The sequence below is a fragment of the Cryptomeria japonica genome, chromosome 1 (genome assembly GCF_030272615.1).
Source record: "Cryptomeria japonica chromosome 1, Sugi_1.0, whole genome shotgun sequence".
Taxonomy (NCBI): Eukaryota; Viridiplantae; Streptophyta; class Pinopsida; order Cupressales; family Cupressaceae; genus Cryptomeria; species Cryptomeria japonica.
Window position 1 is genome coordinate 591,029,933 of NC_081405.1, and position 14,649 is coordinate 591,044,581.

At 36.1% G+C, this 14,649-nt stretch overlaps 1 protein-coding gene across 1 annotated transcript in view; it reads right to left on the reverse strand.

The window, feature by feature from the left end:
- Nucleotides 1-14,649, reverse strand: part of LOC131027972 (RHOMBOID-like protein 9, chloroplastic) — a 180,420-nt gene that overhangs the window by 106,388 nt on the left and 59,383 nt on the right. Inside the window, exon 3 of the mRNA XM_057958069.2 lies at nt 1,349-1,586. Within this exon, the coding sequence (XP_057814052.1) occupies nt 1,349-1,586 (238 nt within the window). The remainder of the gene's footprint in view (nt 1-1,348; nt 1,587-14,649) is intronic.

Consider the following 14,649-nt stretch of genomic DNA (forward strand, 5'->3'; position numbering starts at 1 on the left):
AGATTGTTGACAAGACATTGTTGCAAAAGACATGTAAACTTCATTGAAAGAATGGTGATTTCTATGTGTCGATTCTACAATTTGCATGGTCTCTATACTTCTCAAATTTAATTTCATGTTATTAGATGAATGGAAGAAATTTGTATGATCAATGGTGAAATTTGTATATCCATACTACTAGCGGTTTGTTGATTGCAAACTTGCCTTGCGTAGTCAACTGGAATCATTCAACTTAAGCTTAACTTCAATTATCGCTTCTTCATTGATATGCATCAACCTGACGGTGTCTATGCTTATAGCGGTGATATGAACATCATAAAGCTATCCTTAGAAGATCACACTAACCTTGTGGAGATGATCATAGCATGTCAAAGCAAGACTTAGTTAGAGTTTCATCAAAGGTCATCCATTGCTCCTACATTCTCAGTGTTAGAATTAGATTCCTCTCCAACCCTTATCCTTTTTTCCCTTTTTTAAAAATCAAGGATCAATAAAGACCCACGTTCCAGTGATATCCAAAGTAAATCAGATGCTCAGGTCATCAAATGTAAGTCCCCTTGTGATTCCAGCATAATCACATCACACCGAAAGAGCTTATCCACACGTAGAGACCCTACATATAAGAACCTTGGAGTTATTTCGATTGATCTTTAGGCAAATCTTCAGCATTCGAATAACTTTGTTCAAGAGAGGATAAGATACTCAAGGTATTTTATTTTGTGTTCACATGTGCATAAAAAACATATCAATAGAACCATTAATGAACAACTCTCACAGCTATGAATCAATGATAATTATTCAGTAGTGATGAGCATAGAAATGGGGAGTCATGAAAGATTTGGGATAATCATAATTATTTTCCTATTCACATGGGTGTCAATGAATCATAATATATCGCTGCTTGTTTATATTCTTAAGTCTTGAGCAGGACTCATATGCAAACTGTCTTTTTTCTGTAAAGTTTTATTAATTGGTGGTTGTTTTCTCCTGTTAGAAAACAGTCAAGACCAATTCATTACACAGGATGACAATATGCTCACCACACGTAATGTCACAAACGCAGGTAAATGTACAAGGGAACGGGACAGAATTTAACCATTTCCATATCTCTATAAATAATTTTTATATAAAAGACAGAAATAAATGAACCAATGAGGTTGTTCTCTGTATATTCCATGTTAACACATCAGATTTGCATGCATGAACATTAGTGATAAATCAAAAAGCATATTTCCATTAAATTGTATGCATTTATATGGTTATGGATATGCAAGCATTGTGTATGATCTTGATATTCACTTTATACAAAGAAATGACAATCAAAATCAAAACCCTAATAATGGCTTACATCAGATAAGAATTGTAACGTCCATCATATGAAGGAAGGAGCTCATCGAAGAATCCTTTCTTGTCTTCAGTCAACTTTGAAGCCTTTTCTTGCTTTGAAGACTCCAATTTCTTTTCCAACAAATTCACAAAATCTAAAACCTCTCTAGCAAACTCATCTTCTTCAGATGTTAAGTCATTTCCAGTTCTATCATTTTGACTAATGCTAGGGATATTGTCTTTAGAAGGTTCTTTTGCACCTGCAGGTCAAGATTTAATGTCATGGTAAACGTCAGAAGGAATAGTCACATCTTGCCAAATGTGCTTTAAAACATGAGAGAAGATTTATGAACGTAATTAAGAAACTGAGATATTCTTCTACAGCAAGTGTGAAATGAAAGAACAAATTATGTAACAGAAAATGAATTACACACGACTTCTAAATGCTTCAATCAACTTTGTCAACATAATAGAAGCATATCTAAAAGAAAAGAAGACGGTATTACTACTCTAATAGGATGGTTAGCAAATACTCAAAACCCTCCTTTTGTAACCATCTCATAATATTAATTGGAGCTAGGAAACCTGCTTTAGCTGTTAGATGTTAGAAAGATTACACACATATACTTGTATATTTATACACATATACATATACATATACACATATATATATATACATATACATATACATATATATATGTGTATATGTATATGTATATGTATATATATGTATAAGTGTATGTATATATGTATGTATATATGTATACATAAACATATATACATATACATATACATATACATATATGTATACATAAACATATATACATATACATATACATATATATACATATACATATACATATAATTGTATATTTATACACAGACATCTGTGTGTGTGTGCACGTGTGTGTATATATATATGTATATGTATATGTAAACATATACATATACATACATATGTGTGTGTGTGTGAGAGATATGTATACATATATATGTACGTATGTGTATATATAAATAAATATATATATACAGTATATATGTACATATATATAAATATACGTGTGTGTGTGCATAAAACACACAAACACATATATACGTGTGTACTCAATCGCTTGTCAATTGCACAATTAAATATTAAAATTTAAAAATTATCAAACATTCTAAAGAGATGAAATTCAAATAATGTAAATATCTTTTACAAATGGTACTTCAGAAGAGGTGAGCATAATTGGGAGAGGAGAAAGTGCATTGGACAACTAAAGCAATATGGTTCGCTGAAGAGAAGGTGCGGGGTTTGTTCCTCATTTCTTAACTAATTGAAATTTTGGGACCAAAAGCCTCCTAATCATAGAAGTTTAGTCCAAAATGCATCAATCCAGTTCAGAAAAATATGACTTTGCTCACTCTCTTTTACACACAAACACTCGTGCTCAGAATCGTCAAGTTGAAGACCAACCAACAAGGGAAGAGAAGGCAAGGGTGAAGATAGCACATGTACAAAGTTTAATAGGATTAATCAAGATCTCTTAGAAAATGTTGACACACCAATGAAATTGGTGTGTTTACTTTTTAGAATATAATTCGTAGTGAAGGGTTCAGGACCTGCTGAACACATCACCCTGTAAAAATGGAAAATAAATAAACAGATTCGTCAACTACCAATCCTGTCCAGATGCAGTAAGAGGACCTTCGAACACCTAGGGAAGAAGCCACTGTTGCCTTTGATTCCTAGGAAGAGCAAACAGGATTAGCACATGTAAAACTCATCATAATTCATCTGATAGGTTAAGCAGCTGCTCAACTAGTCCTAATAGTACAATACAAGAACAAGAATTGCCTACATGCAACAAGAATTGTCCCCATCCAATCTCTTGAGCTCAATTGACACATCAATTGACTATGATGGTCTATGAATTAAATTCAAGAATAAATATGTGCTAGGCGGATGGGAAAAGCATATAGAGTATTTGTAATTTGCAGAAGTGTAGGAAGTGTGTATTTTCATTTTGTAGTACTATTCCAGTGCAGAACAAGTGTGAAGGTTATTAAAACAGCATTGTTTTTGGCAAAAAGGGTCTGCTTAATGCTTCTGTTTTCTTAACTTCATTATTTCAGATAGATAAACAATTTTTATAGCAATGTTTGCATACCTTTGTGGAAATGGATGGAAACCAAGTTAAACAGTTCTTCCAATTTTCATGCATATACATATGGCCAAACTGAAGTGGTTATTACTTAATAGAGTATTTAATAGAACGCATCCAAAGACATGGGGTGAAAATTTGGCATACATTCAGCATTCCTATGATAGAAAAGTACAGTGCTGTCATGTCCCCAATTTTTGCCCTTCCCTAGTAACAGCATTTCTAGCAGGGTTGGTCTATTATCTAGTTCCCATAGGCCAGCAGAGCGTGGAGGGAACCAACTCAAGGGCTTAGAGAGTCATGCATGAGCCTTTCAGGCAATTTGGAGTAGCTTCCTAAAATTTAGGAGGGATCCTTATTTTTTAGGGATTGACTGGGAATGGTCTAGTAGGCATTCGGAGACCTCTGGGAACATTTTGGAAACTCTGAGTGCATCTCCTATTTTTTAAGAGGCCCTCCTATTTTTAAGGAGGACTCCCAGCTCACTGACAGACATCACGGAGGTGCACACAACAAAGGGGAACCATTGGGATTCAATTTCAGGTTGACAAGTCCAATCTCCTACTTTTTAGGAATAACCCTAGATTTTAGGGGGAAATTACTAGTTGTCTTATGTGGCTCAAGCATTATCCACAGTGACTTCGATCAATTTACAGTTCTGAGTTTATTTGAGCACTTGATGAATAAAATAGGAAATACTAAAATATTTCCTAAGTTGATTAAATAATTAAAAGGTGATTATATTAATCACTTATCTTATTATATTATTAAATAAAAGCCATAACACCTTTCCTAGGCATGGCAACTTGGAGTTGGTTTAAGTGATTTTGGCCCCATTCAATGAATAATTGACCCCTTTAGCCAATTCAACTTCTAAAGGGAATTGTCTTGCAAATAAAATAAAGTTATTTTATTAATAAAAAGGGCAAATGAAACCCTAATTCGAAAGTAGGATTTAGGCTGAAAATAAAAGGTGTTTGGGAGCTCATTTTGCACATCTATGACTGGAAAATTATTATTTTTGAGAGCCATTTGGTATTTGCAAGTCTGCAACGTCTATTCCAGGTGTCTAAACTGAATTTGGAGACGGAAACCTTCAGATTTGGGTGAGAGGACAAAATCCCTCTCATATTTAAGCTACCGATTTTCCCTGGAATGTTCATATTTTGCCAATAGGGGCCAAAAACCAGTATTTGTTAGCAGCTACAGCAAGGTTACAGTCTGATAATAAGATATCAGCACTTTGGTTGACACTTTCAGCAAGTTATTGTTTATTCATGCCAACCGTACCTCTCCTAGGTCAGTCGTACCATCCCAATCAGCATATGGGATGCAAATAAATTATTAAAGGGAATTTAGCAATAGCTAATGGTTGGAAAATCATTGTTGGGAGGTCACTAGGGCAGATCAATACTCTCTTCAGTGAATTCAGGGCACATTTGAATGATATCAACAAATTAGAAGGGAAAATAGGGTCAATTTGGTGATGTCTCCTGACAAGATTCCAGAATAAGCTTCAGAATTGCCAACCATCCATTCAATTGTTTTTGATAATTATTGTTTAGAAGAATAAAACTCATTGGAGCTGTTGGTGCACTTTGGAAGCTCCTGTAGCAATATTTTCCTTCATTTAAGTCAATAAAGAAGCCTTCTAGGCAAGGCGTTGGACCCCTGGTAGGCCAATTTGGCATGTTAGTGTTCAAATTCAATTATTCTTTGCATTTATTAGTTGTTGTTAATAAATCAGATATTCTGAAAATTAGTTTCAGTAGTTGTAGTTTGTTCATGTCTTGAATTCCAAAATTGCAATATTCATTCTAGCATTCAAAAACCCCAAAAACGCATTAAAACTCAAAACTTCCTCAAAACCCCAAGCTACAATACGCTGGTCAGAGATTGAATTTTAAACAAAACAATTCAGAATTGATTCTTCTCCTAGTCGGCATCTTTTAGTGGTATCAGAGCATTGAACCTGCCAGCTTGTTGGGAAAAAAAAATCAGTTCAGCTACAGATCGGTACAATGGCTAGAATTAAGGATGGAAGATTAATACCTATTTTCCTTCCTGCTTCACCAACGAAGGAAAAGAAACAGTCAAGGAAAAATGGGCTCTTTAAGACTTCATCTCCATCATCAAGTACAAGTAACATGCCTTGTGCCCAGGCATTCAACGAAGCAATTGTGAGCAGCCACCATAGGTATTGCACTCTCCCTAAGGAGATACGTGACCAACTGTCTTTCTCACAATTTATGGATATACTAGGTGAGAATGATGATATGGTATCTACAAGTTCATATCTGTGGCAAAGAAGGAAAGAAGAATCAAAGGATGGCACAGAAAGCAATGGGAAAGAAGAAGAGTTAGCGTTGTATAATGCTGATTATCAATCTGGGAATGAAGATGAGTATTATGATGTCCAAGGAATTGGAGAACCAATTGCTGATAAAGGTGGGAATGAAGATGAGTATTATGATGTCCAAGGAATTGGAGAACCAATTGCTGATAAAGGTAATGTGAGCAAAAGTCTCTTGGTTGGTGACTTTGAAATCATGATTGATAAATCATATGGACGCATGGATTCTATTGGTGCCCTTTCAGTTGATCTCAGTGTTGTTCCATCATTCAACTCTGAAGATTTGAAGGAAGAGTTTGTAGGTTCTAGCAACATGCGAAGTAGGGCAGCTAGTGGTGAGATCACTCTCGAGTCAAATAACTATGATGAACATGAATCTGATTTTCTAAGTTTGACTAGCAATTCTTGGTCATCACATGAACCTTCCATTGAGGACATTCAAGAGAAGATTGATGAGAATGAGGTAAAGGTTGAAAACTCAGATTTCTTAGAGTCCGATTTTGTATCAGCAATTGAAGAAGACCATGAGATTTATGAGTGGGCAGCTTTCATGCATGAAGATAAAAATGTTTTGGAATCTTTGAATATTAGCCTTCAAACTTTGGGTGAAGGTATCAACAAGGTAATAGTCGATTCCAATGATGATACGATTCCTACATGTGAAGAAAAATCAGAACAAAAGCCTTTGGTGTGGGAAGATTTGCAAGGCCAGTTGACGGTAATGGAAAATAAAATAGCTCAAGCACTATCAAAAGTGGATCTTACTCATAAGCACCTAGAAGACCTTATTTGGATGGCCCAAAGAGAAGAAAGAAAAAATGGTATGGCACAAGGAATTTCTCATACACATCTGCATTCTTTCAAAGAAGCATTGAAATTGGTAAAGAGGACTACCTACAAATGCTTAAAGATAGGGATATAGCAGTCAAGTTGGTGAAAGATAAAGATAGAGAGATTGTGTATCTTCGTCTTCAGCTGAGTATGCCTCATCATACACTGCATAAATCAGAAAATCAGTCCTCTATAGCAGCCTTTACACGTGGAATAACTAACGAAGAAGGGTCTACAAGTGTTAGCACTCAAAGTACAAGTGTTGAGCACAAAGCTTTCAATGAAGAAGTGCTTGTAAAAGTTGAAGACATGACTCAAAGGGATGACAGCAGCAGTACAACTTCCTATTCTCATGAGTTTGTTGTCTACAGTCATGAAGAAGGTAATGAAATATATTCAAACTTTGTTGATAATCGTTTTTTGAGGTGATTGTTGACTTGACTTTAGATAATCCACTCTTTGAGTTGGATGATGAGGAAGCTCTTAATCTTGATTACACAAATGATATGTGGGAATCAAGTGTGGAATATAATTGTAAAGCTGAGCATAAATTTAGTGCACTAGCCACAAATGTCATGTCATTATATGCAAATAAAGACATCCATAATGCAGATTTGGTTGAGCTTTTGATTATTCATGGCGAATTTGAGGAGTTATCTCTTCTAGAAGCTCACATAGTAGAGAATATGTCTTTTAGTACCAACTTGGATGACTCCAAAGGGATGGATACAAGGGAAATATTCAGTCCTGATTTTCAAATTTATAACAGCAGTGGTTCATTGTTTTTTTGTCATGACATAGGTGCATATAATCATGGGGAAATGAGTCATAGTAATTCTGCAGTGTTGGGTACACATGATGCATGCTTTGATTTTTCTCATGATGGCAGACATGCTTCAACTTTGAGGTTGCCACCGGTTACTCTTAATGTGGCAACGTTATCTTTTCCGTGTGATGGTTTGTTTGACATCGTTTGTGATGGTTTGCAATCCACGTATTAACATGTATAATACATTTCTCCGGTGGATTCATCGTGCGTTGCTACACTTTGGGGATATTGATGTTTATATCAGAGTAGCGCAGCGAATGGGTGATGCGACATGCCTCGGATTGGTATAGGATTCAAGAATTGATGTGCAGTATGCAGGTATAGGTTGCTTGAGGAAAAGCAATCTTTGGGAAGGGAGGACTGTCATGTCCCCAATTTTTGCCCTTCCTTAGTAACAGCATTTCTAGCAGGGTTGGTCTATTATCTGGTTCCTGTAGGCCAGCAGAGCGTCGAGGGAACCAACTCAAGGGCTTAGAGAAGCATGCATGAGCCTTTTAGGCATTTTGGAGCAGTTGACAACAGTTTCCTTAAATTTATGAGGGATCCCTATTTTTTAAGGATTGACTGGGAGTGTTCTAGGGGGCATCCGGAGACCTCTAGGAACATTTTGAAGACTTTGAGTGCATCTACTATTTTTTAGAAGGCACTCCTATTTTTTAGGAGGAACTCTCAGTTCACTGACAGACATCCCGGAGGTGCAAATAGCAGAGGGGAACCATTGGGATTCAATTTCAAGTTGAGAGGTCCAGTCTCCTACTTTTTAGGAGCATCCCTAGACTTTAGGGGAAAACTACAAGTTGGCTTATGTGGCTCAGGCATTATCCACAGGTAGGTGGCTTTGATCAGTTTATAGTTCTGAGTTTATATGACCACTTGATGAATAAAATAGGAAATATTAAAATATTTCCTAAGTTGATTAAATAATTAAAAGGTGATTATATTAATCTCTTATCTTATTATATTATTAAATAAAAGCCATAACACTTTTCCTAAGCGTGGCAACTTGGAGGAGTTGGTTTAAGTGATTTTGGCCCCATTCAATGAATAATTGACCCCTTTAGCCAATTCAACTTCTAAAGGGAATTGTCTTGCAAATAAAATAAAGTTATTTTATTAATAAAAAGGGCAAATGAAACCCTAATTCGAAATTAGGGTTTGAGCTGAAAATAAAAGGTGTTTGGGAGCTCATTTTGCACATCTATGATTGGAAAATTATTATTTTTGAGATCCATTTGGTATTTGTAGGTCTGCAACGTCTATTGCAGGTGTCTTAACTAGATTTGGAGATGGAAACCTTCAGATTTGGGTGAGAGGACGAAATCCCTCTCATATTTAAGCTACCGATTTTGCCCAAAATGTTCATATTTTGCCAATAAGGGTCAAAAACCAGTATTTGTTAGCAGCTACAGCAAGGTTATAGTCTGATAATCAAATCTGAGCACTTTGGTTGACACTTTCAGCAATTTATTGTTTATTCATGTCAGTTGTACCTCTCCTAGGTCAGTCGTACGATCCCAATCAGCATGTGAGATGCAAATAAATTAATAAAGGGAATTTAGCATAAGTTATTGGTTGGAAAATCATTGTTGGGAGGTCACTAGGGCAGATCAATGATCTCTTCTGTGAATTCAAGACACATTTGAATGATATCAGCAAATTAAAGGGGAAAATAGGGTCAATTTGGTGATCTCTCTTGACAAGATTTCAGAATAAGCTTCAGAATTGCCAGCTATCCATTCAATCATTTTTGATAATTATTGTTTAGAAAGTCATGTCCCCTCTTTAGCTCTATCTAGCAGAGACCTGTGAGTTAGCCTATTATGGAATCTTGTAGGCTGGCAATGGTGGATAGAGACTCAGTCAGGCTATTCAATGTTTGGATTTGGTGTTCCTGGCAGTAGTAGACCAGTTTGGAGCAGTTCCTTGATTTTAGGAGGCAGTTCCTACTTTTAGGAGGTTGTGACAGCGTCCAAGGTTGGGGTTCCATGAGACCATTCCTTGGTTTCAGTTTCAGGAGATTTGGGTGTGTTTCCTAGTTTCTAGGAGCATCCCTAGATTTTTGGGATGAGACTGCCAGTTGATCCATGATTTCCGACATCAGTCACAGACAGGTGACGGGTTCAGTTTCAGGCTTTTGGTGTGTTTCGAGTTTTTTGTAGCTATTTGGGTTATATTTTTAATATATTTAAATATTTCCTAGGTTAGCGTTTTAATATTTTAAATAAGGCTATGTCTATAGCAATTTCGAAGTAATAAGGGGTTTCTGGCTTCATCTGGATTCATATGCCCATGTGTTATAGCTCGTTGGAAAGGTCTTGAACTTTTCTAAATGATTTTCACTTGCCAGGGTCCTTTTGGCGCTTGGAGTTATTTTATATTGAAAAAGTGGTGTTTTCTCTATACTTGGGCGCCCAATATTGGGAAATATGACTTTATATTAAAGCGCACTTTTCATATATCTTTAGGGTTCGATTTGGAAGGAAAGAGATATAAGGAGAAGGAAACCTAATTTCTCATTATCTTTTACTTATTGAAAACTTGTTTGGTGCGATATTGCTCTAGTAGAGCAATTCTTCAATCTGGGATGCAAACCCCATGATTGGTATTGGCTGGGACGTAGCCCTCAACTATTGATTGGCAGTGGATTCTTTTGGCATTGGCATTATTGGTCAGAGTGTATGCGCTATTCCTTGTGGAGATTCAGATTGCTTGGTGAGGGTTTCAGCAGGGTGGTTGAATTTCCCAGCTAGGGCATGATTGTTTCAACTTGATGCCACCATTACAGCAGGTACACTATGCACTGGAAGTGGTGAAGACTTTCATTCAGCCATAGCTGGTGTTCTTGGTTTGTGTTCATCATCTACCCTTCAGTTGGCGCCATTATTGGATGTAAGCACATCCCTAGTGCGTAGGGAATAATCTGAATATTATAAATCAGAAATCTGCCTGGTACGATTTGTATCAATTCTAATTTAATTGAATGTTCTTACTTGTTTCAGTTTCCTTCCTTATTTATTGTTCTTTATTCATTACTTGTTTATATATTCAAAAAAATACAAAAAGAAACCAAACATTCTGCAACTTCTTTCTATTCTGTAAGACCATCAGCAAAAATCATAGGAAAATATAGTTTATTACTTTAAAAATTACAGCAGATCAGCAAGGGGATCCATCAGGGATCTTTCATAGAAGAATAAAACTCATTGGAGTTGTTGGTGCACTTTGGAAGCTCCTATAGCAGTATTTTCCTTAAATAAAGTCAATAAAGAAGCCCTCCAGGCAAGGCGTTGGACCCTTGGTAGGCCAATTTGGCATGTTAGTGTTCAAATTCAATTATTCTTTACATTTATTAGTTGTTAATAAATCAGATATTCTGAAAATTAGTTCAGTAGTTGTAGTTTGTTCCTGTCTTGAATTCCAAAATTGCAATATTCATTCTAGCATTCAAAAACCCCAAAAACGCATTAAAACTCAAAACTTCCTCAAAACCCCAAGCTACAATACGTTGGTCAGAGATTGAATTTGAAACAAAACAATTCAGAATTGACTCTTCTCCTAGTCGGCATCTTTCAAGTGCATCAATTGAACACGGAATTGAAATAGTTTGGTGAGCTAAATAAGTATCCCCAAAGATGATAACTTCTCTTAGAAATTTATTTCTCCCGTAAGAATGATTCCTGTAAATGATTTTAACACGAAAGAAGAAAAGTGGAGCACCTTGTCCATAAATCGGACCTTTGTATCGTTCTTAAGGGATTACAAAGTATCCTTACAAATCATAATTCACAAACTTTGTAGCTTGCCTTAAAAATTTATCCATTGATAAGCACAAAATAAAGGGAGGCAAGTTAAAAGAACAAAGATATTCCAAGGCATAACGAATGGGAATGGTGACTAAATTATAGCCATTAACCCATTAAAAATGCTAAGGCATCTTTTTAGTTGTTGAAGATTGTGCGATCTATCTGATAGAAGGATGTTGCATGAGCCAGTTTTTCATGTAGAGGATATCATATAGAATGATGGTCACAATCTAAATGTGTTTATGCTTAATCCTTTCGAACGATTTTTTCCTATGATTGTAATGTCCCACTTCTAAGCCTAGATAGTTGGTGTCTATTAGCCTATCCCTCGGGTTCTCGTAAGATAATGTGGTTGGTTAGGAAACTCCATAGATCAAGGAGTCGTTGTAATGTTGTTCCTTCAAAAAATTTATGGTTGTCTTTGAGCTCAGTTTTTAGTGTGTTTTGCAGTCATGCTTTCAAAAGCATTTTCTATCACCCATCTTGAGCTCCACATTTCTTGGAGCCCCTGTCTATTTATGGTTAGTCACCATTTTCAGCATCAATATGTCTCATCTTCAGTGGCACCCAAGCACATTCAAATTTGATATTCAATGCTTTGTTGTGGTTTTCATAAATTAAACGAGTGGTTTTCGATTATGCTTATAATATGATATTTTACGAATGTTTCCCTTAAGCATTTATTAATATTTTACGGTGACTTTAAAGTTGGTGCCGGTTGTGACCTTTTCACACATCGCCCATTGCAAACGAGGACCCCCTCTTTCTTGCTTTCTGCATTGGTTAGTTTAGGGTTTTGGCAGCATAGTGGGCAATTTTGAGTTCTCGTGCCCGAGTCTCAAAATTTTGGTCATGCCTAATTGTCGATTAGGGTTTTAAAGTTATAGGATCAAGTTTGCAAAGTTGAGAGTTTAAGCAATCCTAATTTTGTCTAAGTGTAGACCTTTTGAGCGTAAGCGTGTTTTTTAATGTCCTCATCAGTGATATTTAAGTGCCTCGGTATTCTAGGACCTTTCAGAGTTGTTTTCTCGCTCCTAGGAAGTTATTCAAGTTGATTTTATACTTAATACTGATAGATTTCCTTTTGTTTCACTCAAATTTAGGTGAATTTCTCTAAGTCCAGATGCATTCTAATGAAAATTTCAAGTCTCCAAATGATTTTAAGTAGTTAAATTGTTAAATTCCTTATGAAAATCCATGTTCTAAGGATCAAAATGTCAAAATTCCTAATGGGGAGGTGCTTTTCCCCCACATTTCCAGCGACCCATGATTTTCCCCCACTCAAAATTTGTATGGGAGGTGAATTTACCCTGGATTCCTGATGGACCTAGTTTTTCCCCCATTCATATTCCTGATGGAGGTTGATTTTCCACCAAGGAGGCAAAATTTTGACTAAGTGTTGGGAAATCCTCCTAATGACCTACGAATTTCCCCTGGGAATGCGGATGACCTTGATGATGACTAGAATGATGATTCCTGATGCCAATCGATTTTCTACCAGAGCTTTTTATGACGAGATTTTAACGATTTTTGTGCGGATAGTGATTCCAGACATGAGGCGAATTTCCACAAATGCCAGATTTATGATTTTGAGTTCGGATAACTATCCAGACAGGGGTCGATTTTCCCCCAGAGTGATTTTTTGAGCTTAAGTGGCGAAGTAAGATGGATTTTTGACTCCAGACATGGATCGATTTTCCCCTGGAGGCTTTTTCATGCAAATGTGATGAAATTTTGTTGGGATTTTTATCCCAATAGGGGTCGATTTTCCCCCTAGTGCACAATTTTAAGTATTTTAGCAATTTTTATTTGGAGAATTTCCCCCAGAGGTCAATTTTGATCCAAATTTTAAATCTTTTAAATAAATTGACCCAAATTTAATTGTTTTTACAAGTGTTGACAATTATTTAAAAAATTTAAAACAATTATTTAATGACTTGCAATTTAAAAAATAAAATATCCTCAGGCAAGTCGATTTTCCAACACAAGTGTAAAAGTGCAAATGTTTTATCCCACATTGCTTGTGTGGTGAAAACTCAAGGTGAAACATGTTTAAGAGGAGGCCAGCATTATAATAATATTATATTTGCCAAGTGTGATTGCTAAGTTGCTGACTTGGGTGATTTTTTTCTAGCTGGGCGATTTTGGTGAAGTGTCTACTTGACACATTTGGAGCTGAAAGTTAGTTTTGTTGTTCATTTTCTGCCTATTTCCAGCTGGGTGATATTTCTTGGCAGCCATTGGAGCGAGTTTGAAGAGATTTTTTTCAGATTTGGGTGATTTTGGAGGTAGCACCATTTCTCCAAGTGGGGCAATATTATTTGGGAGATCATTCTTCCCCATTTTTGGTGCATTTCCTCCACAGTTGTGGGCTGCCATTGTTGCTCCTTGCTGTTGTAATTTTCAGACCTGAGTTTTCCTCCATTGCTGAAGATTATTTGGACTCCATGGTTGACTGGGAACACAATTTTCAGAATTATTCTTCATTGCTCAGCTCTTCCACACTTGGGCAATTTTTCTTGGAGGTGATTTTGTGAAGTTTTTGGAGCATTTTCAGACCTTGTACTCGTTGTTGCGGGTCTGAGACACCATTGCTAAGGGTTGTCCTCAAAAATTCTTCATTTCCAGCCACTTGCCAACTTGGGCGATTTCACTTGGAAATCATTTTTGTATCATTTTGTGGTCATTTTCTGAGTTTGCCACCATTGTTAGAAGTACTGGTAAATCTGAAACCTTCATTTTCAGACTTGTCTTCAGACTGAAAATTCATTTCCAGCCCTATATTTGTGCTCAAATTTACCCACTTTTCCCTTGGGAAAATTGTTTTTATTCCACATTTGCATTTCACACATTGCAACATGATTTAAGTGACTAATTTGTAGAGTTGCAAGTTGTCTTCAGACTTACTGGCAACCATTGTTGACCTGGGAAAGGTGTCTTCAGACATTTTTTGAGTGAAAATCCTACTTTTCACACCTTTCCTAAGTTATTTCCCAATCCGATATACTCATTTGCACTCTAATTTTGATAAAATTTCTAAGTATAAAGAGGTGTCTTCAGACTTTGTTAAGTCCGAAAAATGATGATTTTAATGAATTTCATGAGGGTTTCATACCTTAATCTTGTCATATTTTTGTTCTATTTTCAGAATTCATTAGAAATATGGATAAAATTCTTGATTTCCATCTCTAAAATTGTCTAAATCATTAGAAATCAAAACTTTTCCAATTCTGAAAATAGTTATTAGGAAGATTTTCCGAGGTTGCTAACTTCTAGCTTTGTACAGGTGCAATGTTGAAGTCCGGAATTAGCATTCGGAAGGAACAACAGAAGATAGTTGAGAGTGGATTCTATCCAGAATCC